The 26763-nt window shown below is 54.9% G+C and overlaps 2 protein-coding genes across 3 annotated transcripts; one reads left to right on the forward strand and one right to left on the reverse strand.

The window, feature by feature from the left end:
• Positions 1-2707: 2707 nt before the first annotated feature.
• On the reverse strand, positions 2708-7562 carry BATF2 (basic leucine zipper ATF-like transcription factor 2). 2 transcript variants are annotated; one of them, XM_079788276.1, is made up of 3 exons: positions 7353-7562; positions 6088-6192; positions 2708-4533 (listed from the first exon to the last, which is right to left on the reverse strand). In XM_079788276.1, the coding sequence occupies exons 1-3, from the start codon at positions 7389-7391 to the stop codon at positions 3898-3900; spliced, it is 780 nt and encodes a 259-aa protein (XP_079644402.1). In that variant the 5' UTR covers positions 7392-7562; the 3' UTR covers positions 2708-3897. The 2 variants fall into 2 exon arrangements, with proteins under 2 accessions (XP_079644402.1, XP_079644401.1); XM_079788275.1 differs by having other exon boundaries at positions 2708-4536.
• A 12441-nt stretch (positions 7563-20003) lies between these two features.
• On the forward strand, positions 20004-25422 carry ARL2 (ARF like GTPase 2). The gene is made up of 5 exons (XM_079786853.1): positions 20004-20162; positions 22335-22445; positions 22542-22704; positions 24077-24157; positions 24956-25422. Exons 1-5 carry the CDS (start codon positions 20098-20100, stop codon positions 25088-25090), a joined length of 555 nt encoding a protein of 184 aa, XP_079642979.1. The 5' UTR covers positions 20004-20097; the 3' UTR covers positions 25091-25422.
• The last annotated feature ends 1341 nt before the right edge of the window (positions 25423-26763 follow it).

A 26763-nucleotide genomic window follows, 5' to 3' on the forward strand; every position in this document is an offset into this window, starting at 1 on the left:
CCCCCCCGCAACACACACACACATGCCCTCTTTTTTATCCAGTTGGATGACAAATAAGCACCTCAAATTGAACATGGCCCAAACAAGATTCCTGATCCCCCCGCCACACACAAACACACACACACACACACACACACACACACACACACCCTCTAAACTGCTCCTCTCTCAATCTTCCTTAGTCCTGGCACTACCAACCACCAATTGCTCAGGCCCCAAATCACATCATACTTCCTTCCTCCCTCTCCCCACATCCAATCCGTGAGCACATCCCATCAGCTCTATCTGTGAAGCACACCTGAATCTGACCCCTTACCACCACCCGGGCGTGGCCACCACCATCGCTCACCTGAAGGACTGCAGCAGCCTCCTCGCAGCCTCCCTGCGTCCATGCGCCCTCTGAAGGCCCGAGGGAGCAGCCTTCTTTGCCTCTTCCAGCTTGGGGTGGCTCCAGATGTTGCTTGGCGTGAGGCTGCCGAACTCCAGTCTCCGCCTCTGTCTTCCCAGGGCCTCTCTCGGCGTCTTCTCTTCCCGTTATTGGTGACCTGCTTTTACTGGTCATTGGATTTAGGGCCCACCGGGATAATCCAGGATGATCTCAGCTTTAGTTCCTTAACTTAATTACATTTGCAAAGATACTTTTTCCAAATAAGGTCACATTCACAGTTCTGGGTGGACAGATCTTTTAGGGAGCCACTGTTCAACCCACTACAAAGGTGAATGGAGGGGGGGGGGGCGGGCTAAAAGAGTTTAAATTGAGTTTAAACTTTAGTCCTCCATGAGTGATTACTTTTGAAAGCATAGAAGACTTTTTGGCCTGCGCATACTGGCGATTTCAGCCCTGACTGTCCATGCGTGACTTCAAAGGTCGTTCTGAGGAGGCAGTGGCTGCCTTGTGCTTGCTGCAAGGCTAATTTGAGGCTGTGTGGCTCTAGGGAAGGAGTTGGGGGGGGGGGGGGCGGGGGAAGAGCGGATTTCTCAGCCCCAAACCCACCAGTTCCTCTCTGTTCACTGCTGGGGGTATTGCCACTGCTGGAGAGGGGACAAAGTTGCTCCCTTCTGAAAAATGGCTCCCTGAAAAAAAGCCAACTGCTAGTGTTGGTGATAAATCGAAAAGAAAGACCCAAGAAAGTGCTGGTTCTCACCCAGGGTGGTAGGCAGCCTCTCAGATGGATGCCCCTGACCCCCCTCCTGGTTTTTGTGTCCTCTCTCCTCGATTGTGGGCTGGATCCAGTGTCTTGCCTCTACTGCTAGAATATAGTCAACATGAGAGGATGTCGTTTCTGAAATTAGGTTGCAAAAAGACTGTGGCTTCCATGTGCTCACCTTTCCTTGCTCTCAAGCTAGCTTAGAGAAGCCAGCTCATATGCGGAGCTGCCCTGCGGAGAGACCCACGCAGGAAGGAGCTTACATCTCCAGCCAACAGCCTACAAGAAGCTGAGCTCCCCAGTCCAACAGCCCGCAAGGAACAGAATCCTGCCACCAACCTTGGAAGTGAGCTTGGAAGTGGCCCTCCTGAGGCCTGAAGACAGCCCTCGCAGAGAGCTTGGAATTGAATTCCCCCAGTCGAGCCTTCGAGTGGCTGCAGCCCTGGCCAATATTTTGGTTGGAGCTTGTGTCCTGAGTCAGAGGCACCCAGCGAAGTCACACCCAGATTCCTGCCCCCACAGAAACTGTGAGAGGATAAGTTTTGGAGTAATTTGTTATGTAGCAATAGATACACTCAGATATAGATTCTTCCCATCTCTTTGAGCATGTGGAAGGCTCCTGCAATAGTGATGGCTTCACAGATATTAGCACACATCCCTCCAAAATCAACCCTACCTCTGCCCACTTCTTCGATTCAGTTTATATTTTTTAAACAAGCAGAATATCCAACTATAGTGACAGTTGCACATTCTATTTTTTTTCTGCTTAATATGTCAAAGCATTTTCTCATCTCATTAAATATTCTTCAAAGCATTCTTTGTTCTTAGGACCTCTTCAGTCATCATCGTATGAGTGTACCAAGGCTAATTTAGTCACATCCCTCTCTTATTTGTTATAAACTTAAGGAAGGCTTAGACCTTCTTGGGTCATGTCTATCAGCCTGTGGCTGTCCCTCCGTGCAGGGCCTACAGGGGGAAGATGGGGAGGCAAGATTGCCTGTGGCCATATGGTCCTGATGTTGCATCAGTTCTATGCCATTTCCTAGCTGTGTGACCTTGAACTTGGTACTTAACTCCCCTGGGCCTCAGTTTCCCCTTCTGAACAGTGTTAGTAGAGGTGTCACTGAATTAACCCAAGTAAAACAAGCAGGTGCCTGACAAATTTTAGGTATAGAGACACAAGTCAGACCCTGGTATCCTCATCCCCCATCACATCCTGGTCCATGTGCATTATATCAACTCTGGTCCCTCTAATTAACATCTCGGCTTCCCTCCCACCAGTCTGCTCTCCCCAAACCTCTGGTGACCCGGCTCTGCTGCTACCCACAATCCTGTGACCATTGAACCTACTCTTGCTGAGTGGCCTTGGGCAAGTCCATCCCATGTCTGGGCCTCAGTTTTTTCATCTGAAATATGGGAGGGGGGTTAGATTAGGAGGTCCATGAGGGACTGCCCACCCCTAAGATTCTAGACCACTCCCTCTTCTTTCAGAAGCCCTTTGTTTTCAATAGTACAATGTACAAGCAGAGCTTTAAACCATTAGCCAAAGCAAAGGGAATCAGAAAACACTTTATTTACCATAGCAATGTGCGGAGACTTAGGCTCAGCATCCTGGAGTGTGTCTAACACTCGCCAGCGCAGTGTCTGCTGAACATCTGGACAAAGAGTGGGCTCTGCTCACCTGAAGCCCCTTACAGTGCTTGTCCTGGGTCTGAGTGAGAACCCCGTTTGGAGCAGACACTGCAGCTGAGCTCCAGCCTGGTCCCCAGACCCTGTTCTTCCAGGAACCATCAGACCAAAGAACAATGAGGGCCACTGGTCGAGGGGCCTGGGGGCGGCACAAGGATGGGGTGGTGCTGAAGAAGACAGGTCTCTCTACTGCCGGGTTCAGGTCTAGCACTTGCTTCAACAGAACCCTGCACCCGGCCCTTCCCTCACGCTTTCCTCCAGCCTGTTGTGCACAACGTGCAGGGCTCTCAGGACATCACGCCCCGCCCCCCACGTGGCCTTGCGGGCAGGCGGGAGGCAGGGAACTATTTGGGAAAAGCCTGGAAAGCTGACCCTGCAGCATCTCCCCAGGTCTTCGTATGCCTGTAGGCACCTCACCTGCAGAAACCCCAGGGGAGACTATTCCAGGCTTCTCCCCAACCCTCCCTCCCCCCAGGTTCAGTTCTGAAACTGAAAACCCTGCTATCGGAAGAAAGAGTCCCCTCCAGGCTCCCGCCAGGCTTCTCCCCGCCCAGGCTTGGACTCTGGACCCCCCTCGTTAGGACAAGGTTTCAGGGACTCGGTGCTCTGTGGCCCAGGGAATCATAAAGCGGAAGGGAGAGCTCCTCCCTGCTCCCAGCACTTAAACATCCTCACACCAGCCTGCAGTTCCTGGGACTTCAGCCCCTGCGGTGCCCGGGCCAGGATCCCACCAGCACAGGAAGGGGCAGAGAGTGGCGTCTTGGGCCCCAAGAAAGGCTGTGTGACCTTGGACAAGTCGCTGCCTTCTCTGAGCTTCTGTCTGCTTCTCTGAAAAAGTGATCATCTGGACTTTGCAGGATGACCATGGAGTTGAGATAAGAGAGCCGTGGTGGCAGGGCCTGGTCGGCGGCGGGCACACGGTGCCGGCTTCCTTTTCCTGGGAAGTCCTGGGCCAGCTGGTCGGCCGGAAGGGCAGCCTCCGGGGGCCGTGGAGGAGCTGCTGTGTGCCAAGGCCGCTTCCTGAGCCTGAGGAAGGGCCAGCCCAGCTCCAGGGGCCGGGTCAGAAGTGGACTTGAGCAGAGGAGAGCAGGGGGAAGGCCTGGAGCGGGTGGGGGCCGAGGTCCACACCCAGCCCGGGCTGGTCTGCTGCTGAGAAAGCAGGCCTGTGCTCCAGGTCCTGCAGACAGGCCAGCCCCAGAGCAGCCGAGGGGCTGAGCGGGGAGGGCACCAGCTTCCCCCTGCTGAGGTGCTCGGGCCCATGGGGCTGGTGAGGGGCAGGTTGGGCTGATGAGTAGGGTGAGGGGGCTTTGAGCTTGGAGGAATGTGCCAATACGCTGGAGCCAGAGGGCGACGCAGATTGGGTGGGGCTCGGGGACAGCCAGGGCAGAGGGGACAGGAGGCCAGGGGAGCCCCGAGGCTGCGGGTGTGGAGAGAGTTGCTGAGCCGGGGGAGAGGAGACTGGGGTCTGGAACAGGCCTGGTTGCTCCTGGCAGCCATGCTGCCTGTGAGGCTCGGGGCCCAGGGGCCGCCTGGCCTGGCCCCAGCAGCCAGGGGGCAGAGGAGCAGAGCAGGAGGCACAGCCCATCAGGCACAGGCGCTCGTGCATGTGCAGGGTCCGACCCCACCACGCCAGCTCCGCCCGCAGGCCCTGGATCTCCTTCCGCAGAGCATGGTTGTGTTTTTCCAGGGACTCGTGCTGCTGCAGGGAGAGGCAGAGGGGCAGGGAGGGAGGTCAGCCCACACTAGGGGCTCAGCACGAGCCCTATCCACCGCCACCCATCACCAGCCCCTCAGGGTTCCCAACGAGGGAAAAGATACCACCGCCATGCAAATGCGCAAGCTGGGGCCCTTGGCTACCTCTGGCCAGCCCTCCACAACCACCACCAAGTCTCCCCCATCCACCTCCTCCCGGGGCTCAGATGTGCTTGCCCCTAGCCTCAATTCCCCCGGCGGTGGTCTCTCCCAGCCTGCTGTTTCCACTCACCTGGGAGCTCCACCAGCCTCCTAACTGGGGCGACTCCCCAAACCACCCGGTTTTCTTGGCCCGAGGAACCATTGGGCAACTATGTCATTAACCAAACACTAGAGCCTTTACAGGCTCCCACAGCCCCCTGTGCGTGGTGATCCCAGCTCACACGTCCAGCTTTCTCTCTCAACTTTTCCCACCCCTCCCACTTCCGGTCCCTCGATGGACTCTCCTTCCTCAGAGCATTTCCTGTCTCCTCTGTCTGGACACCGTCCAGCGCCCCCTCCCCTGGACCAGTCCTGATGATGACTTCTCATGCAGCTGAGCCTCCTCCTGCCCTGGACACCTCCAGGCTGCTCAGCGCCCTGCCGGACCTCCCAGCGCCCTGCGCGCCCACCAAGGCCCGGGTTCTGTTCAGCATCCCTGAGTCAGCTTGGGTCAGGTTCTGTCCTGCTGGGTTCTGAGAACCCACGGGGACAAAAATCAACGTGCACTTCTAAACAACCACTTATGAGCAGAGATGGAAAAAGCAGAAAGAACTCTATTTCTTGGGAGAAAAAGGAGACATATGTAATATTTTAAACCAGTGGTCGCCAACTTTTCGGACCTCACGGACCACCAGTTAAAGTTTAAACAATAAAGAACAAATAAAATAAAAAAAACTCCATTTCTTTGGCTCATGAGGCTGAATGACTTCCTTCGGTTTCCTCCCTCGCCCTCCTCTTGTGGACACTTTTTGAAAGAAGAAGTTGAAAGAGTGTTTTACATAAAAATGTTGCTTAGGTCATGGATTCAAAGTCCTAACAGGCGTCAAAGCCACCAGCAGCCCCATCCAGGCGGGTCTCTACATGTGGAATGACATTTTTAAAATGTCGTTAGGTCACCCTTCACCTAAATTCTCCAAAGGCTTCAATTTGCCTCCAGAAATGGAGTCACTCCATTCATTCATTCATTCGCCACCTTATGCTGCTCAAATGTCACCCACTCAAGGAGGGCGTCCCTTGTTAGGTTTCCATCCCCCCCCTCCAGTCCCCTGGCTTCCCTGCTTTAATTTGTCCCCACAGCTATCACCACTGACATGCCAATCACCTCATGAGCCATTCATTTGTCTGCCCGGCTCCCCATATCAACATGAGCCCTGGGAGGGTGGGCTGCTTTCGGCTGCTGAGCTCAGAGCTGTCTCTCCATGCTTAGACACAGCCGTGTGGGGGTCTGCCCACAGGTGGGTGGGGAGAGGCGGCTGGGAGGGGAGTGCAGGCGGGGAGGGGAGGGCAGAATCCGCACCTGGTGCAGGGCGTCCGCCTTGTCCGTGTGCTTCCTCCGGCTGCGCTGGGCAGATGCCCGGTTCTTCTGTTTCTTCTTCAGCTGCTGCTGCTGCCCCTCCGGGTCCTGCCGGGCACAAGCAAAGGGCTCGGGCCCCCGCAGCGGCCTGTGCCTTCCATCCTGGCCTTTTGTAAAGCCATGCCCTCCCCGAGTCAAGTCCCCAAAGGTCCCCTTTCTCCCAGAAGCCACCTCTGGCTCCCTTGGAGCCCACACACCCCATCGCAGGCGTGGCACAGTCAAGTGGTTTCCCTAGCTGCCCATCGTGAGGGGGCGGGGTCTGACTCTGCTCCATGAGCCCCTGCTCAGCTCAGGCCCAAAGGTGATATTCACCTACTCAACTCATTTACTGAGCACCTACTGTGTGTCAGGCTCTGAGGTAGGGGGACACAGCAGGGCCCTTTCCTTCCCCGCCCTCAAGTTGCTCACATTCTAGCAGGGCAACAACCTAGAATGAACGCATGAAGTTGGTTCTGATAAAAGGGTGGACTCAAAGGTGGACAGCTGTGACCTTGCCCTGCCCCCGGGCCCCAGATGAGGGGTCCATGATACTTAGATGAACTATTTAACCCAAATGTCCAGCGTTTTGGAAGGTCAGGCAAGAAGGAATGTTGGAGGCCCCGCAACCCAACCTCCCCTCACTCAGGTCCCTCAGGGAGGTGTGTCCTGAGTGTAGGGAGCTCAGGTGAGCCCTGGCCTCCCTGGCTGAGGATGCTCTGCTCCTAGGTCCATGGCCACAGCAGGCCCATTCCAAGTGCTGGGGGTGGGGGGCTGAGGAGTCTCAGGGGAGGGGAGACTGGAGGTTGGGGGCTGAGGAGGCTCAGGGGAGGGGAGACTGGAGCTTGGGGGAAAGATCCCCAGTGAGAGAAGGGGGTGGCCTCTGGGTCCTGGGTCTTGGTAGAGGGGCAGGGCCTTCAAGGGACACCACTCCGGATAATTTGGGGAGGTAAGAGAGGCTACCCTAAGGGCAGTGAAGGGAGCACAGGTGGGTTAGGAGAGAGCACTATTGAGGCCAAGTTCTAACCTGGAGACTGGATCTGCAATGTGAGAGCTGGAAAGCCCTCATTCTGATCCCTGAGGAAACTGAAGCCGGAGAGGGAAGGGTGTGGAGCCCAGCCCGTGTACAGAGCTGGGATGAGGAGCTCTGACCCTATTCTCCCCACCCAGGCTCTGGGGACCCTCAGGCACATGTCCCTTCTCCCCCCCTCTCCCTGGATCCCTGTACTCACCGTCCCGGTCAGCAGCCCTTCCCCCGCACAGAGGTGCATGGCCTGGGCAGTGGGAAAAGGCTCACATCTGTTCAGGGTGTCCCCCAGCTGCTGTGACCTCCCAGTGCCCTCTGGGAACCCAAGGAAGTGGTGGCTTTTTAAATCCCCAGTGACCACTCCGCCCCCAGCAAGCCAAGTTTCAGTTTCTTCTAAAGCCACGGGCTGCCCAGAATCCCTAGCTCGGTTGGCTCACGTGGCTGGAATTTCCTAACATGCACTGGCCTTCCGGTTGGGCCACCTCTCTGGGAGGAGGGCAGTGGAGGGGGCCAGAGGAGGGAGATCAAAGCCCAGGTGTGGGGAGGGCGCTCCCGGGGAGGGAGAGCAGGCTGCCAGGGACAGAGCCAAGGGTAGACAATGGGGACCGCAGGTCAGAGGGGCTATGGGACCGGAAGAGCCAGGTTCGCGGCCCGCCTCTGGCACACGGGAGCTCTGCAGCTTTGAGCAGGTGATTCACCCTGTCTGAGCCTTAGTTTTGGAAAGGGTGTGGGGGGGTGATACAAATACCCACTCACAGGCTTGATGTAGGAACCACGAGAGGTAAAGCAACCACCCCAAACCCTGGGAGACCAATGTTGAGGCAAAAATAATCAGTGGCCCTTAAACAGGAGAGCAGACGCATAAAGTACTGGGTTCTCACTCAACAGACCTCGCAGCAGCGGAGAAGGTGTCAGCAGCACAGCTGCCAAGCAAGCTACGCGACTCAGGTACGTAACTCCACCTTTCTGTGCCGCTGTTTCCAGCCTGTGAGTGGGGATAAAGACAGTTTTGTGAAGATGAAATGAGTTAAGGCAGGTGAGGCACCTCAGCGTGCCTGCTGCAGAGTGAGGGCTCCACAGATGGTCACGGCTGCCACCCGCTGGGAGAGTCAAAGCTTCACTGACCACCATGCCTGTGAGTCCGTAACACCCAATTGTGTGACCGTAACAGCGGCAACAAGCTCTGAATATAATGTCTGTGAGGTTGATAAATAGGCATATGTAAATAGGTAATGAAAGTGTGAACTGTGCAGGAGAAAGATTCAGAGAGATGGGCCGAGGGGGACACAGGCACTTCAGTTGTGTCTGTGGTGTTTTGCTGCTGAATTTGTGGGAACTCAGTTCTGTGTGATGATATTGTCTACACTTTAGGGTATATAGGAAATGCTTTATAATTAAAAAATTCTACTAGCAAACCTGGAAGCCCCAGGCAAACCTGAATGGTGGTTGTATTTCTGAGAGAGACCATGCTTAGAAGGGACATCTTTTGGGGGGTAGGAGCCAGTAACCCCTGTCCAAGAACTGCACGCGCAATGCATTCTTGTGGTCTGATGACCAGAGCATCTGGGAGTTGTGCCTAAGTCCTGAAGGCCCAAGGCTGATGGTGTGGGATCTAAAGAACAGCCATACTGTGGATTTGATCTCCTGGAGATGGCGTCCTGGAGTACTGTGCTGAGGAGTGCACAGCTGCCTCTGATCCTATATCATAAAAGCCTAATATGCAAATTGTCCCCTTGACTGGGAGTTTGACCAGGGGGTAGGGCCGGCCGGCCAACTGCCCATGGCTTCTCCCCCCGACTGGCCCTACCCCAGCCGGCGGTGGTGGCAGGCAGTGGGGGAAGGGAGGCCCCAGCCAGCAGCCACTAGGGACCCTACTCGTGCCAAAATTTCATGCACTGGGCCTCTAGTATTTTTATAAAAGAGCACTTCAATTGATTAGCAATGCCTGCCAGGCCATGATTGATTAGCGATGTCTGTCATGAGCAGAGCATTGAGAGTAATAGTTCCCTGAGCCGCCTAGAATTGGGGATGAAACCAGTTTGGGCTTTAGAGTTAGAAGATTTGACTCTGACAGCTGGCTCTCTATTGACCAGGTCTATGCCTGGCACCTCAGTGTTCTCATGTATATGCTGGGCCTGACAAAGAAATCATACCTATTTTACAAAGCCGTTTTGAAGATGGAAAAGAAGGAAATGAGAAGAAAGCTCAGCCGGCATTCATCCCGGTTCCTGAGACTGTGTGGGAATTCAGGATTCGTGCAGGCTCATCATTCAAAAGGACGGGGTGGCCCTGGCTGGGGTGGCTCAGTTGTTGGGTGTCATCTCTTGCACGGAGAGGTTGCCCGGTCACTTCCTGGTTGGGGCGGCTAATCCATGCTTCCTTCTCACATGGATATTTCTCTTTCTCTCTCCCCTTCTCTCTAAAAATCAAATTTAAAAACAAATATTTTAATAAAACGACTGGGTGGATGGGATTGGGTGTGACAGCTGGGCCCCGCACTCCTTGCTTGAGGGGCCTGGGAGCAGAGGCTGGAGTGGGGCACCCCAGGCAGTGAGACTGCCCTGATTTCTCCGAATTATTTTTGTTTCCCAGAAACCAGGAGGGTTGGGCGTCTTGTCTGAGACGAGCACCTACGGGGCTCATTAAGGCAGTCCACAGAAGGATCCGGGAGCCACATGCATGATGTAACAAAGAAAAAACATCTTGTGGGGAGGAGGTGGCTAGGGCGGGAGTCCCTGGCCCCAGACCTGAACCCCGGTCTCCCCATCTCCAGACCCCGGCTTAGCGTGGGAACTGTCAGCAAGTGTGCCTGTGGCCCCTCCCAAGAGGCCACGACCCTGGAGGAAAACCGGAGAAGACTGTTTATGGCCTGATGTCGCTGAGGAGTGGTAGGGAGGGGTGGGTAATGTTTAACCATGAACGGCTGTGCAAGGCTTCCCCGCAGGGAGGGACCCTCCCAGGCTGTCGGAGTAGGCTTCAGGGCCATCCAGTCCAGCCTCTCCCTTAGGAGTGAGGAAGCTAATGCCTGAAAGGCTGTCTGGTGGGAGAGGGCAGAGCTGCAGGGAGGACACACCTCTCCCCCCTCACCCCCACCTCGGCCCTCCCTCTGAATCAGGCTTGTGGAAGGGCCTGGTTCGAAGCCGGCAGCCCGGATGGGTGAAGGCTCGGAAGCCTCCCAAAACCACAGCTACAGGGTAAGCTCTTGGGCAGCAGGATCACGACCTCTCTTACTCTCTGAAGTATCCCCCGGTGCCTCAAACACTGCCTCCACGTAATAGGTGCTCAATTAATGAATATAGGAAGCAAAGTCCAGCAGACCGCTTGCCATCCAGGAACCCCAAAAGCTTCCTGGACGAGTAAAGAAACTTTTGCCTTACTCATTCCTCCAGGACCTGCCCTGGGTTTCTGGGGAGACTCTCCCTAACCAACCTTCTCATTTTACCACCGAGGAAACTGAGGCACTGGGCGGGGGGGGAGGGGGACAGTCACAGGGCTGGTTTGGGAGAAGTTAGGATGCACCGATGCTCTGCCCCAATTCCTTACCACACCTGAAGGCGGAGAGGCTCTGGGGGTTTCCAGCTGCCCAGGGAGGAGAGCCTTCTTTCTAGGCCGCCCACCACGGGTATCCCTCACTTGGGGCCTGGTTTCTTCAGGGCATCTTGAAGGAGCTTCCGACGATGAACAGCAGAGAAAGAGGCCAGGTGGCTGCTGGCAGGGCTGAGGCTTCCCACTAGCAACTGAGGATGGGCCTGGTGGGAACTAAGCCTCGGCTGGGACACACGCAGGGCACATGGACCGGCAGGACAGGAGGTGCGCTTCCGTTGGGGAGTCCGCAAAGGCCTTCCAGGGAAGTGGGCGGGCTCTCCGGGCCTGGAACTTGATCTTGGACAAGTCACTTAACTAACCTCTTTCTGCCTCACCTGTAAAATGAGGCGATAATAATGCAAGGATTTGATGAAGCAAGGTATGTAAAGGGCTTAGAACAGTGCCTGGCACACAGTAAGTCACTGTTAAACATCCGTTACTTTTCACAAAGGCACTCAATAAATTCCTGATGAAATTTTTGTTCACGTAACAATAGGCTTGTATTTTATTCATTGTTATTATTACGTTTAAGGAAAAAATGGTGGAGTATAAGAACAGGGGTGAGATTATTTACCTAATGAAATACCTTTGTGATGGAAAAAAAGTTAATGACTGTGTCCATGTGTAAGAAGCAGCACTTGCACTAGCTGATTTGCGCAGTGGTTAGAGCGTCAGCCCTCAGACTGAAGGGTCCCAGATTCAATTGCGGTCCAGGGCACGTATCTCAGTTGCAGGCTCCATGGCAGGCCCCAGTACAATTGATGTGTCTCGGATGTGAGGGCGATCTGGCTGCGACATCTGTCACCCCATTGATCGCCAGGGTTGATTCGGCTGATCTGGCTGGCTCGGCGGGTGTCCCCCTCCTCCCTCACCGATCCATGTGCGTCCCTCCCGAAGCTGCACGCTCGGTCGAAGAGGACGACCTTCCCCCCAGAGGAGAGGACCGGTCTTCGGTCAAGGGTGTACGAGTAGCTGCGCTCCCCTGCTAGAACCTCCAAACAAGCTCTCAATTGATGTGTCTCTCTCACATCAATGTTTCTCTCTCTGTGTCTCTCCCCCTCCCTTCTACTCTCTCTAAAAACAATGGAAAAAAATATCCTCAGGTGAAGATTAACAACCAAAAAAAGAAGTAGCACTTAATATTTGACATAAATTGCTCAAAATTTCTCAAGCTTACAAAGGAGTCTCAGTAAGAAATGGAAATTAGGGTTCTCTGGATTCTTAGTTTTAAGAATGGTCTAAGTCAAGTTTAAGTCACTGACAAGTCTAGTGTTCCAGCTTCAGGCATGGCTGGATCATGATGCCCAAACAATGGGGTCATAAGGGGTCAGTGTTTCACCCTACCTGCTCTGCTCTAGGCTGGCTATATCCTCGGGCAGGGACCACTTGTGGCAGGAAGATGGCTACCAGAAACACCAGCTTAGCTGCCCTAGGACGGGGACGCATCTCTCTACCCCTTACTACTTTCCTAGTACAGTAGCTCCAGCAAAGGTCCCATGCCTGGGTCTCCCTGGTCTGACTTGAGTCACGTGGCTAATCCCTGACATGAGTCACTGTGGCCAGGAGGTAAAGACCAGAGAGATAGGCCAGGCAGAGTCCGAGGCCCTCCCTGGGTCCCGGGAGGTAGGCAGCACCGTCTTACCCGTAGGGACTGGAGGTATGGAAGGGGCAACTACCAAAGGGCATCGATGCTGCTGGTGGGAGAAGAGGCTCAGACTCGGGTATGAGCAAGCTGCTGCTCAGAGGGACATCATCCCCTGGCCGAGTCACATCCCCGGCGGGGCAAACTCAACGCCCATGCGTCTCTTTCACCAACTCAGGCATCCTCTCCACTGCTCCACAGGGACTGTGGGTAGGAGAGCTAAGTCTTGCTGAGGGGACGATGCCAGGTGCACTGAATATGGGCAGGGACCGGGGGGGGGGGGGGGCAGTGACATTGTGGGGACTCCCCAGGGCACAGGAGGAAAGGACTGACTCACTTCGGCACAGGACCTGCGAGTGCTCATTAACGGACTCTGCAAATAGCCAGGCCTCCCGGGAGCGGGGTGACTTCGCCAGGCCTCTATGGCGCCATGACGCCCAGTCCTTAGCAAGAGCGTGCCGTCCCTGCCTCCCAGGCCTGCGGAAGGGGGTGGCTGCCACCTCCAAAGCTTTGTGCTTCTCATTCTCTGCTAGTCCCTTCAACACACACCTCTTCCCAGGAAACTGGCTCCAACTTTTGGAAGTGGGCAGGCAGCATTAATAATAAGCAGCTGAGCACAGCCTGCGTGGCTCAGTAGTTGAGCATTGACCTATGAACCAGGAGGTCATGGTTCGATTCCTGGTCAGGGCAATGCCTGAGTTGCGGGCCTGATCCCAGTGTGGGACGGGCAGGAGGCAGCTAATCAATGATTCTCTCTCATCATTGATGTTTCTATCCTCTCTCTCTCTCTCCCTTCCTCTCTGAAATCAATAAAAATGTATTTAAAATAAATAAATAAAATAAACAGCTGGGTGCCAAAGTGTCCTCGAGCCTCCCAGTGCTTTGTGAGATGTGGCAGTGGTGACCACAGCTCCTGGATTTCCCCAGGGGGTCCCCGACAGGCTTGGGTTCAAATCCCTGCTTTGCTACTTCTAGCCGTGTGACCTTGAACAAGACCCTGGCTTTCTCTGGGCCTCAGTTTCCTTGTCTGTAAAATGGGGATAACACCCTTGCTTTGCCAGGGCTGTCATGACAACTGAAACCACACACGGAACGCAGTCACCAGTGAGACCCTCTTGTCCAGTGTCTCTGGCGGGGCCTCCTTGTGATGTCACATTCCCACTGTCCCCTGTGAATGGCGGAGAAGCCCCGGCTGGGCTCCCTGCCGAGACCCTGACACTGGAGAGAAAGAACTGTCTCCTGGCCTTGGAGGGAGCCTTTCCACCCCTCAGCTCTCCCCCTTCTCTTCCCACAAGGCTCTCGGAGGCTGGTGTGGGGCAGTGGTCGGGCAGGGTCACGAGCAAGGCCTGGAAGGCTGGATGGGGGATGGAGCCCAACCCAGCATGGCCAAGGACTCCACGCCACAGACACAGAGCGCCCGCCTCGGCCCACCCAGTCAAACACCACACCAAAGGTGCCAAGAGCAGGGTCTCCTGGGCCTGGAGGGGAAATAACGGGGACACGGGGCCCTCAGAAGGGCAGGGACGCTCGTACCCAAGGCAGAAGCCTGCTGGGGGTCAGCATGGGAAGGGTTGTTGAGCCACAGTGAAGCAGCAGCGAAGACGGGGCCTCCCACGGGTGGGTCCTGAAGCCAGGAGGGGGCCCCATCCAGAAGAAAGGCTGGGAGGGGTCCCAGAAGAACTGGGTTCACCAGCAGCTCACGTGCTCAGAGGCCTGAGGCCTCAGGCAGCTCACGTGCACGCCCTGGGGCTCAGTTTCCCTAAATGTAAAATGAGGGATGTGTCCCTTTCGGGGCCCCTCTGGCTGTGGCTGGAGGCTGGGGCCAGCCCAAGGCCTCTTGGGAGACTGACACCTCCGGCCCGAGGGGGCTGTGCTATTCAAGAGAGAATCATTGACCGGCTGCCTCCTGCTCCTGCACCTGCACGCCCCACACTGGGGATTGAGCCCGCACCCGAGCATGTGCCCTGACCCGGAATTGAACCGGGACCTCCTGGCTCATAGGTCAACGCTCAACCACTGAGCCACCTCGGTCGGGCCCTTTTCTTTTCATTGCATCTGTATGAGAAGATGGATGCTAGCTGAAGCTTGTGGTAATCACAGCACAGGTAAATCAAACCACCATCCTGTACATCTTAAGCTTACATAGTGATGTAGATCAATGACTTTTCAATAAAACCAACCAACAGAAAGAGCCAAATCCCTGCCCTGTGGAGCTTCCTTTCTGGCGGGGACGGAGGGATCGGGGAGAATAAATGTAATACATTAAGGGGATGGTATAGGCTGGCAGCAGGCCTTAAGTGTTGTGGGGAAATATAAAGCGAAAGAAATGATTTGGGGAATGTGGGTGGGGGGTTAAGCAGTTTCCAATGTAAACAGTGGTCAGGCTGGGCCTCATTGAAATATTTGAAAAATATTTTCTGAGACATTCGACATTTGAGCAAAGCATTGAAGAGGGGGAGGTGACACGGAGGTATGTCTCGGGGGCAGTGGGAATGCGCTGGGGGAGTGGGGGACTCCACCTGGGCAAGTGGAGCTCCTGGCTCACCTGTCACGTGGAGATAACAGGGCACCTGGCTCTCAAGTTGCTGAGAAGGCTCAGTGAACTGCCCCTCAGGCCCCTGCCAGGCCCTGGGAGACACAGTCCGGCACAGCCTTGCTCTGGAGGATGCCCCAGGCACAGGGAGGTGAACTCAGTTGTTGGAAGAGCTCAGATTCTCAATCCTTCCCCATTCCTCATTTCTGGAAAGGCCTAAGGAGGTCAAGCGCCCTGGAGCGGATGGCAGGGTGTGAGTAACAGCTCATTTGTCACCTGGAGCTGGAGAGGACACCTCCTCCGCCTCCCACGCCAGGCAGCTGGGCTGACACCTGGGCGCAAGGTGCTTGGAGACTCTGACGTGCCATTTGAGGCATTCAGCTGTGGCCTGCTCCACGCGCACACTGGCTGGGGACAGGCCACCTTGCATCCTTACGGGGTGGGACTCCTAGAGCAGGCCAGGGCAGGGCAGTGCACAGGCAGCTGCCATTTCCGTGATCAGGCCGCACGTTCAGACATCCAGTTCTTGGTTTACAAATAAGTAGGACAAAACCTACACTTGGGCGTGCTGGTCGGTGCTTCCGTCAGGAGCACGTGGTCCAAAAAAAGAAAACCTGAGTCTCAGATGTGTTTCACCAGAGAAAAAACATAGGATTTCTCTTATCAAAACTGTAACTTTAAACCTCATATGTGTACATTAAGTCTTAAAGAATCAAATAGAAATTTCACCCAGAGCAAGCTTAAAAATGAATGTGTAGATACACAAATAAATAAAGTACTTAGCTATACCTCTTGCTAATGCTTCATGATCAGCAATTATAAGTCAAACAGGGTCCCTGCGCTGGCTTTTTGTTTGTGTTGGTGGTCCAGGATAAGAAGTTTTATTTTTATTTCACGATTGAAAGGTGATACATGAAGTGCATGGCTGGATCAAAAAGGCTCTCTTTTTTTAAAAAATATATATATATATTTTATTGAATTTTTACAGAGAGGAAGGGAGAGGGATAGTTAGAAACATCGATGAGAGAGAAACATCGATCAGCGAGAAACATCGATCAGCTGCATCCTGTACCCTCCCCACTGGGGATGTGCCCGCAACCAAGGTACATGCCCTTGACCGGAATCGAACCTGGTACCCTTCAGTCCGCAGGCCGATGCTCTATCCACTGAGCCAAACCGGTTAGGGCAAAAAGGCTCTCTCTCTTAAATGTAAAACTACAGTGCCAAATGGTCCTCCCCAGACACTTGGGTAAACACACCTCTGAAAGGCAGCTACAATCCACTTAGAAACCCTCCCTTCAGAAGCAGATTTCACAGCTGTCAGAATTCAGGTATTTTAATTTCATGATTCTGTCTCGTGACTATATTCACAGTTATATTTAACTACAGATCTTCTTTCCCAGTTTTCTCCCGAAGGCATTCCCTACAGATGTTACTCCCCTAAGAGCGCCCTCTCCTCCTTTCTACCAGGCTAATGAGAATCCCGCCTGCCACAAAGCTCCTACCCTTGTCTTTAAACGCCCCTGCACCCCGGCCTGGACTTCCAGCAATAGGCAATTATTATTCCACAGTGAAACACGGCCACTGCCTGGTCTCCTACTCTTTCACAGAGCTCCCAGGCTTTTGCCATTGATGCTCACTGTGATCCTGTTACGTGGCCCCTGGGAAGCCAGAACCACAGCGTGGACAGGACAGGGTTTGAAGCCTGACATTTAAACCAGGATTGCCGTGCCGGTGGCCGCAGTGAAGTCAAGCAATCCGGAAGTGCGTGCGGTAATCATTCCACGTTTCCCTGAAACCTACTCCAGAGGTAGCAGTGGAACTGCAACGGTTTTCAAATGTTTGTGACTCTGACTCTTAGGGAGCAGTACACACATCCATATAAATATCTGAAGCAAGCACGCCGCCCTACTTCCTGGGCAAAGGCAGAAACGCTTTCCGCTCTGTTCACTCTGTTTACGGGCGATTTCTTTTTTTTTTTTTTATATTTTATTGATTTTTTACAGGGAGGAAGAGAGAGGGATAGAGAGTTAGAAACATCAGTGATAGAGAAACATCGATCAGCTGTCTCTTGCACACCCCCTACTGGGGATGTGCCCGCAACCAAGGTACATGCCCTTGACCGGAATCGAACCTGGGACCTTTCAGTCCGCAGGCCGATGCTCTATCCACTGAGCCAAACCAGTTTCGGCTACAGGCGATTTCTTATGGTTCGACTTATTCGTGACACTAAAGTAATTTCACAAGCTCATTAATTGGCTGCCCATAGTTTGAAAAACATTGTTTAGTGGGTCATTGTTATTTTTAACATTAAAATGGATCGAAGTCCCCTTTTTTCACTTAATAGGGCATGGGCATCTTCCATGAACTTTACAGCCCCAACTCACACTTCTCAAAGGCTTCATGGAACCTACCACACACACGTGCCCCAGCTTAGGTAACTGATCCCCACTGAAGGCACTTAGATTTTAATTCAATTTATGTATTTTAGAGAGAGAGAGAAAAAAACATCAGTGTGTTATTCCACTTATTTATGCATTTATTGGTTGCTTCTCGTATGTGCCCTGACTGGGGATCGAACCTAAAACCTTGGCATATCAGGAGGATGATCTAACCAGCTGAGGTACCCAGCCAGGGTTATACTTAGATTTCTTAGGGACCCGGAAAACACTGCACATTACTGTCAACCAGACGTGAGTTTAAATTGCTGTCTAAACACTAAGCTCTCTGGACTCCACCATCACATCTACAAACAGGAAATAAACCTCTCATCCTGCCGGGAGGATGAAATAGAAAACTCGGAGTGCTTTGTAAACAATTACAGAGAAGTCCGCCATTACCTTCCGCTGGTGCCTGACTTCTCTTCTTACTCCTCACCCGAGGATAATTTTTCCATTGATTTTCAGACCAGTGGAAGGGAGGGGCGGGGAGAGAAATATCAACGAGAGAGAAACACCTCTATTGGTTGCCTCCCACATGGGGGATCAAACCTCAGACCTTTCGATCAGTGGGCCAATGCTCTAACCACTGAGCAACTGCCCAGAGCCTGACTTCTTTCCCAAGCATGAGACAAAGCCTCCTCTGTGCTGCCCATTAGCATTTACCCTGTAGGGGGCTGGCGAAAGGGCTCAAAATAAGACAGTAAGACACACCTTTCTGAGTTTGCAATTTGCCTAGTCCCGGCCTCAGCAGCTTCACTTTTTTCTGTACTTGATCATTAAGGTGAAGAACCAAACATTTGCCCTAACCGGTTTGGCTCAGTGGGTAGAGCGTCGGCCTGAGGACTCAACGGTCCCAGGTTCGATTCCAGTCAAGGGCATGTACCTTGGTTGCAGGCACATCCCCAGTAGGGGGTGTGCAGGAGGCAGCTGATCGATGTTTCTCTCTCATGGATGTTTCTAACTCTCTCTCCCTCTCCCTTCCTCTCTGTAAAAAATCAATAAAATACATTTAAAAAAAAAAAAAAAGAACCAAACATTTGAACAGTCCTTTCGACAACAAACATTTATGGAGCATCTACTATTTGCCAGTCACTATGCCAAGCACCAGGTGAGCCTCAACTTTCTCATCAATAAATCGAAGAATTGTGCTTCTTAATAGAAAAATGGTGGGCATCTCGAGCGAAATAATTATTTGTGCAGGTCTGTACCCCTGCTTTCTAAACAACAGGTACTTATCTGGTAATGGGGACAATCCAATTTGAGGCAGGATAGTGAGAAGCCAAGAAAATTCCCTGGCAAGTAGAATGGGGAAACACAAATAGATGAACAAACTGGCTGAGCAGTTTACAGCCAGGGTGTCCAGCAACACGCAAAACTGGTGCCAGGCTTCGGCCCCGGGGTGGCCTTTCCTCCCCTGGCATATGGCTGGCCAGGCAGTTTAGACCCCTGACCTTTCCTCCCTAGAGATAACATCTAGGCCTCAGCTGTATTTCAGCTCCACGCCCACAAAAGCAGCAAAAGCAGGCAAGTGACACCAGGACCATCTGTGATGAATAATGGCCCCCTGCCCTGGGGACGCCCCATCAGTGGAGACCGGGCCTGAAAGGATAACCTGGAAAAGCTGGTGAATATTCGCTTGAGATCCTCCCCTAAGACCGCCCCTGAATCCCCAGCTTTTAAACCCCTCACGACTAAGGACCCAGCACCTCTCTCCCTCCTGAGAGCACACTTGAGCCTTTCCCTTCCCCTCTTGTTCCCCCACAGACAAGCACCTCCTAAACTCTAAGGGTGGGACCTATGAGACTTGCAACTAGGGGAGCAATGGGCAGCGACAGCTCTTCCCTGCTAACCCCCTGAACCTGTCCCCAAGGCCCCCTTTTCTGACTCTCTATTGAGCTGACAACTGCCCCCCCCCCCCCTTGGCTCACTTTTCTTTTCTTTTTTTTTTTTGGGGGGGGGGGCGGTTAACTTCTTTTCCATAACGTTTCCAGAGAGCCAAGCAGCCCAGTCTAGTCTCTCTCCTGTTGCTTCTTCTGTTCGAAGCCCTTCCTGTTTCACTGACCCCAGCATTAATACACGAACTCGCAGAACCACCTGGACTCAGGTTGTGCAATTGTTCCTGCAGGAAGTCAAGAACCCGCATGCTGTAGGTCCAGAGGCAGACCTGCTCCCGCCCTGACATTATCACGATGACGCCATCGCTCATTTCCAAATGCCCCCTAGGGGGCACTCCCATCCTCCATGGAGAAACACCCCCCAAGCTCACCCTCCACGATTGCAGGTGCCAGGGAAAGGGGAGGCCCTGTAACTGGCAGGTTCAGGATGTCGCCAGAGGCCCAAGATGAGGAAGGTCTGGACCACGTTTCTGGGGAACAGAGCCTTACACTGGCCCCGGGATGAGCTCGTCAGCAAGCCCGGGCTATCGGTTACTCTCCATGCAGCCAAGACAAACCCAGGAACTTTATGTTTCCGTCCCCAGCGGAGCCTGGGGTCCTGGGGAGGGAGGAATGGCGGTGCCCTCGGGGTGCGAAGGGTTACAGCAGGGGGCAGCGCGGAAGCCCCCATCGCCGCTAGAGGGGCCCGAGCAGCACGGCTCGGTGACCTCACCGGTCACGTGAGATCGAGGGCGGGACTAAGCGAGGGGCCGGCCAATAGGCTGTGCTCTCGGTGGGCGTGATAGCCAATAGGAGCAAGGAGAGGAGTCCCCGGACCAGGAAGAAACAGCGGCCGGGAGGGGGCTTCGGGGACCATGGGCCTTCTGACCATCCTGAAGAAGATGAAGCAGAAAGAGCGGGAGCTGCGACTGCTCATGCTGTATCCTCCCGGAGGCCGGAGCCGCCAGGGTAGCGGGGCCCGGCCGGGCGGGCGGAGCTAGGCGCCCCCTACCGGGCGCGGGGTGCCAACTGCCCTTGTGCGTCACGCACGTGGGTTCTACCAATCACTCTGGCGGGGGCCGGGCGGGGGCCGAACCAGCGGCGCGGGGCGAGCAGACGCCGGTCCCAGGGCCAAAGCTGTGGGCCTTAGGGCGCAGCGGCCGGACAGGTGTCCCATGTAGGGGGGGGGGGGGGGGCGGAAGTAACTCGGCCGCCACCACCCTTCGGTCTGGCCCAGCGTGGGGCCGCTGTCCTCGGCTCTGCCCTCCTACCCCTGTCCGAGGGGTGAGGCCTCGGCCCCGCCCCGCCCTCAGCTCCTTGGAGAAGCCGGTGTAGCCTCCGCGAGGGTCCTTTCGCGGGTGGGTCGAACTGTCCAGTCTCTGCTGCCCACGGCCTGTCGATGTCAGTGGACCCCGAGGGCCCCATCGACCTTCCGAGTCCCATTAACAGGCGTCGGCACTCTTCGCCTCCTCTGCCCCAGGCCCCATGGGGGACGACTCTGAGATCCAAGAACTGGGCTGCCCTCACCCCGATCCGACTCCTCTAGCTGGGAGAGAAGACATTTACCTACGCAAATAACTCAAAAACAATATTCACATCATGTCCGTTTTAAAGAATCTTGAGAAAGACACAGAGAATTCACTCACCCAGTAAATATTGAGCACCTACTGTGTACTAGGCACTGTCCTAGGGGCTGGGGTAAAACAGCAAAATAAACAACTCCGACCTTCATGGACAGTCTGTGATGCTGGAGGGAGAAAGATGTTAATAAAATGAATGAGGAAATGTGCAGTATGGATGGAGAAGGGAGGCCGCATGGAGAAAGTGGCAGCTGAGTGAAGACAGGGAGGTGAGGGGTGAACCAGGTAGATGTCTGGGGACATTCTTTAAAGCAGAGGGACAGCAGGTGCAAACTCCTCGGAGGAGGAACCCAGATGGATGCTTCAGGGACTGACCTTGGCGAGAGCAGTTGCAGGGATGAAGTTGGAGCAAAAGCCTCATGGGTTCCAGAAAGAGCAGAACAGAAGTTGGAGGTGAGAATGGACAGGCTTTGAGGAGAGTTGCTGTTAAAGGAGGGATATAAAGGGACAAGGGGAAGAGGGATCAAGAGGAGGATGTCCCAGTCGCTCAAGGGCCTGGAGGTTCTGGAGCTGGGGGGCTGCAGCAACATCACGACACTGGCCTGCTGCTCATCGCCTGGGGCCTGACATTTAATTTTTTTTTTTAAGGAGGATGTTTGCTTCTTCTAAGGTGGGAGAGGTGCCAGAGAGGTTGTCCGCTGAAGGGAATGATCCGGTGGAGAAGGAAATGTGGGTGAAGTTGGAAGGTGGGGAGAATGAGGGGATAATCAGTGGCCAATTATCAGGGGCTAAGGCTGGGTCTCGGGAGGGGTGCTCTGTCACCCCCATGTCACTGGTTTGAGTCACTTGCTAGGTCAGGTGAGCAGAAAGGCCTGGGCCCCGTCCCAGCTGCAAGGCCCGGTAAGGGAGGAGGAAAGAGGAGGAGGGTGGTTCTCTCCTGCTGGTGAGCTCACATTTGCACACTCACTCGGCAGCAAAAGATTTGGAATATTCCAAACAAGTGAGGTGGCTGCCTCCAGATACTTGCTCTTGCTGTTCCCTCTGCCTAGAACGTTCTTTCCCCCGTCCTCCAAAAACCTCGAGACCCTCCGAGAGGCCTTCCCTGGCACCTGAGCTACAGGAGGCGCCTCGGATGGCCCTCTCCAAACCGCTTCCGTGTATTTCTTGTTTTTCTAACCCTCACCAGGATCTGACAGAACTTTCTCATTGGTTTACACTCTATCACTGTCTCCACACAAGACCTCACTTAAGCTGCACGAGGGCGGACTTTGACACAGGGGCCCCCAGCACCGGAAGGGGGCCTGGCATTTAGTGGGTATTCAGTAAATGTTATGGAGTTAATGAAGGAGCCTCTGGTCAGGAGAAGATAAGAGTCTTGTTTCTTGATACTTCCACGTTTATCATGGGTCGGTTATGTGCTCAACTGATTTGGGTACGTGGTGGGAAATGATGTGTCCCGTAAGAGAGGGGCACTGTCACCGAGTGACCACCCTGCGGACAACGGGGTTTCTCCTTAACCTGGTGTGCCCCAGCGGCCTGGACAACGCCGGCAAAACAACGATCCTCAAGAAGTTCAATGGAGAAGACATCGACACCATCTCGCCGACCCTGGGCTTCAACATCAAGACCCTGGAGCACCGGGGGTGAGCGGGGTCCCTGCAGGCGGGCCAGCCCAGAGCAAGGCGGGGAGGGTGGGTGAGGGGCCAGGCTGACCCTGCAGCCACCCGCTCCCTGCCTAGATTCAAGCTGAACATCTGGGATGTTGGCGGCCAGAAGTCCCTGCGGTCCTACTGGCGGAACTACTTTGAGAGCACTGACGGCCTCATCTGGGTGGTGGACAGCGCCGACCGCCAGCGCATGCAGGACTGCCAGCGCGAGCTGCAGAGCCTGCTGGTGGAGGAGGTGGGCAGGGGCCTGGCGGAGCGGGAAGAAGGGGTGGGGAGCTGGGCTCGCGCCTGCATCCAGGCCCCAGTGCTTTGTGCGCGTACGTGGAAGTGGACGTGTGGACACCTGCCTCCGCAGATTCCCTGAGCCCGCCCCGTGTGCCCAGCGCCCTGGGGGAGGCAGAGGCCACCTGTACACCTGGTCCCGTGTGCCCACGGTGCCACAGGCAGTTCATGCTATGGGCCGAGACCTGAGTTCACACGCCTGTGATGTTGCTGCTTCCCACACTGAGCTTCAGTTTCCCCACCCCCACCCAGCTGTAGGGGGATGACTGCAGGCCAGTGTGAAGCTTTGGGAAGCAGGGAGCCTGGCTCAGGAGTTAGCCTCTTCGCTGTGTGACCTCAGGCAAGGCCCTTAACCTCTCTGAACCTTCACTTCCTCATCTCTAAGGTGGGCATTATAATTAGAGTGATCTTATAATTTATTGTCTGGGCCAAAACACTTTTGAAAAAGTAAAATTTGGGATTTACAGAAAAATTGCCAAGATAATGAAGAGAGACTATCCTGCCTCCCCGTTAATATCTTACATAATCACTATATGTCAAAACGGAGAAATTAACACTGGGAAGCTACTCTTTAAGAACTACAGATTTTGTTTGGATTTCACCAGCTTTTCCACTGATGCCCTTTTTCTGTTCCGGGATCTGATCTAGTTAACTACGCTGCATTTGGGTGAAAACAGGGACAATTTGAGAGTGAAAGAGGGAGTTGCTAATGATAAGGGGACAACAGGCATGAATGGGGCTGTCCTGGGCACACAGGGCCACATGGTCACCTGGCATAACAGTAGCTGCCTCCCAGGGGTGTCGAGCAGGTCCAGTGAGATCAAATGCCCAGCCCGAGCTAGATCCAGCCACGTGGAGCAGCTCCCAGGACGGAACACATGTAACACATGTAGGAAAAACTGGAGTTGGAGGCGGAGGGCCTGGCAGGGCCGTGGGCAGTGGAAGGGCTCTGTGAACGTGCAAGAGGGAAAGGCCTTCCCAGCAGACCCTGGGCCTTCGTACACGTCAGCTCAGCAGGGGGAGCATTCCAGACCACAACGGGCTCTCGGGTCATCTTGCCCATCACCCCCTCCCCACTTACGGAAGAGGAAGCTGAGGCATGGAGGAGAAAGGTGCCCACTGGGTGGTTATTGGACTAGAACCAGGGCCCCATCACCCCCATGAGCGCCCGGCCTCAAAGGCAGTGTCCACACTGCCCGCCCCACTCCCACCTCCACGGTGCGCTGCCCTGGTGCTCCAGGTCGGTCTCCGGCTCCAGCTGCTCTGGGCAATTAGATGAGGAGCCGGGCTGCTCTCTGAGCCCCGTCCCCGTTTGTCTCCCCCAGCGCCTGGCTGGAGCCACCCTCCTCATCTTTGCGAACAAGCAGGACCTGCCGGGAGCACTATCTTCTAACGCCATTCGGGAGGTGAGTTCGGGCCCGTGGAGGGAAAGAGGCACGTGTTGGTTCATTTATTTTAAAAGCATTGTGAGCCCCGCTGTGTGGCAGGACCTCTTTAGGGCACTGGAGGGTCTGTGATCAGTAAGAGTAGTGGCCTCACAGGCTGTGGGGGGCAGACGCAAACAGGTCATTCCACAGGATAAAGCGTCCTGAGTGCTTTCTGTGTGCGAGGCTCTGCCTGGTCCAGTCATTCCGTTCCCACAACCACCTCATGGAGTAGGAACTGTTACCACTCTGCAGATGACGAAGCCAGCTTAGCGAGGCGAGGTAACTCGCCCAAGGTCACAGCCAACAAGCCAGGATCTAAGCGCAGGCCTGTCTGACCCCAGTCTTAACCTTGACTCTGGAGCTTCAGCACCGGAAGGAGGAAGAGTGGGGCTAGAACCTTGGTTCTGCCTCTTACTGGCTGTGTGACCTTAGACAGGCTGCTTAACCTCTCAGCCGTGGTTTCCTCCGTGGTCGGTGGCCAGCACAGGCGCTGGCTAGTGTGGCCGTGGGAGGAGGGGTGAGGACGTTGTGGGGCCCTCAGCACAAGGCCTGGACCCTAACAGACGCCTGGACGCCTGGGTTGCTGTTTCCTTCCTAAGGGGTAGTGCTGGCCTGACAGCGTGCAGAGCCCGGTGCCCGGGAGATCTTCACTGGGGAGCAGGGGACTTCCCAGGGCAGGACCTGGAGGCAGCCCCGGTTTCCCCTGGGCCAGGAGAGGAGGGGAGCTGCGGGCGGGCTGGGAGCTCCCGGGACCCCCAGCACTTCCCTCCCTTTCAGGCCCTGGAGCTGGATTCCATCCGAAGCCACCACTGGTGCATCCAGGGCTGCAGCGCTGTCACCGGGGATAACCTGCTGCCCGGCATCGACTGGCTCCTAGATGACATTTCCAGCCGCATCTTCACAGCCGACTGAGCCGCTCCAGATGCCCCCACCTCGCAGTCCGGGGCCCCCCTACCCCCGACCCTCACCAAGCACTACCCAGGGGAGGATGGGAATCAGCCAGCCCAACTAACACTCCACGCCCCCTTCGTAACCTGCTGCTGCTGCCCACCGCTGCTCCACGGCCAGCCCAGGTCCCAGGGCGGGTGCGCTACTGCCCTGGCTGTCACCCCGCTCGTGACCCGGCCCTCCTGCAGCTGCCACACCAAGAGGCAGGGGCTGAGGCTGGGAGGGCTGCCTCTGCTGCTATCCAGGCTGTGGGCCTCGTCCTTGCTCAGCTGTGGGAATAAACTTCCTTGTCCCGATTCCTGGCTGAGTCATTTGCTAATTCAACAGCTTTGGAGACCACCGAGGGCCCGCAGTCCAGGGAACCAGGGGACAGATCACTTCAGTCAGAGGCTAACTGGTGCTGTGTCTGAGGGATGTGCAGAGCACAGAAGCATAGGACTGGGCTGCAATTATTGCCATTTGGAAGAGTCCAGGCAGGCTCCCAGAGGAGGTGACAGTAAAGCTGGGAGTAAAGGGTGCGTAGGAGTTTTCTGGATAGAGGAAAGAGGACAGTTTAACAGAGCGACTGCTACCCTCAGAGGTATGGATTAGAAAAGGACACACATACACCTCTACATCAGGACTCAGCTTCTTGAATGGAACACGGGCTGAATTTCAGCTCCCAACTTCCTGCGGCAGCCAGGAACCCACATGCAGTGGACAGCCTGCAGGCTGTACCAGGCAGCACAGGTTCAAGCAGAGGAAATCACGTGACAGGAATAAAGAGCAAGGGCTCTTGGGAAATAGGGAGTGGTGAGGGCGCAGGCAGGAGGAGCTAACCAAGAGCAGAGCCTGGAAGGGCCTCCCTGAAGGCTCCAGGGGACTCTCTGAAGCAGGGACTGGTCTGAGAGGATGGGAACAAGGGCACCCCAGGATGGCAGGACGGATGATAGTCCACGGGACCTGTGCGGTGGTCTCAGCAGCGGCTGCTTACCCTGCAGGCTTCTGTCCGGAGACCTGCACTTACTGCTGCATTGAGAATGACCTGAGGAGTACAGACCCTCAGTATTCCATTCACAGTGTATGGGAACGTGCCTCCAGGAGGCTACATGACTTGCTCAAAGCCACTTGGTGAGGAAGTGGGGAGCTGAGACTTGGACCCAGCACACTTAGCCCTGTAACTTTTCAGTGTTTGTCTCTCTCAAAATTCAAACTGCAGGGGAAGGTCTAATGAGAGCAGGTAGTTCTGCCAAGGGAGGGGAGGAAGAGACACTGGATTTCCTCCTGAATTAGCTCTGGGACCCCTTCCTGGAGGGGTAGAAACCTGTACAAAACCTGGGCTCTGTTGGGGTGAAAGAAGGGAAGTGGGAGTTGGGTGGACAACCTTCGAACATCAACTGTCCTTCAGGGTAGAACACTACAACCGCCTGCCCTGTCCTCTATGCAAGGCAGACACATGGACCCCACACCCCCAAATCTTGCGCTGAGTAAACACATCCGGGCTCCAGGGCCAAACCCCAGCTGTGCTTCTCACTGGAGGATGCTGAGCAAATAACCTAACCTATCAGGGCCTCAGTTTCCCCATCTATGGAAAGATAATGGCGCCGACCTCCTAGGGTTGTGATGAGGACCAAATGGGTGGGTGTCTTGTGTCTTAA

Source organism: Cnephaeus nilssonii (genome assembly GCF_951640355.1).
Source record: "Cnephaeus nilssonii genome assembly, chromosome: 13".
Lineage (NCBI taxonomy): Eukaryota > Metazoa > Chordata > Mammalia > Chiroptera > Vespertilionidae > Cnephaeus > Cnephaeus nilssonii.

Bases quoted from the DNA above. Each gene is read 5' to 3' on its own strand.
- BATF2 (XM_079788275.1), bottom strand. From the start codon at position 7,391: ATGCACCTCTGTGCGGGGGAAGGGCTGCTGACCGGGACG. The intron at 6,193-7,352 runs GTGAGTACAGGG...TGTGCCCGGCAG, and splicing joins AAGGGCTGCTGACCGGGACG to GACCCGGAGGGGCAGCAGCA. The intron at 4,537-6,087 runs GTGCGGATTCTG...CTCTCCCTGCAG, and splicing joins AGGCGGACGCCCTGCACCAG to CAGCACGAGTCCCTGGAAAA.
- ARL2 (XM_079786853.1), top strand. From the start codon at position 20,098: ATGGGCCTTCTGACCATCCTGAAGAAGATGAAGCAGAAAGAGCGGGAG. The intron at 20,163-22,334 runs GTATCCTCCCGG...GGTGTGCCCCAG, and splicing joins GAGCTGCGACTGCTCATGCT to CGGCCTGGACAACGCCGGCA. The intron at 22,705-24,076 runs GTGGGCAGGGGC...TGTCTCCCCCAG, and splicing joins AGAGCCTGCTGGTGGAGGAG to CGCCTGGCTGGAGCCACCCT.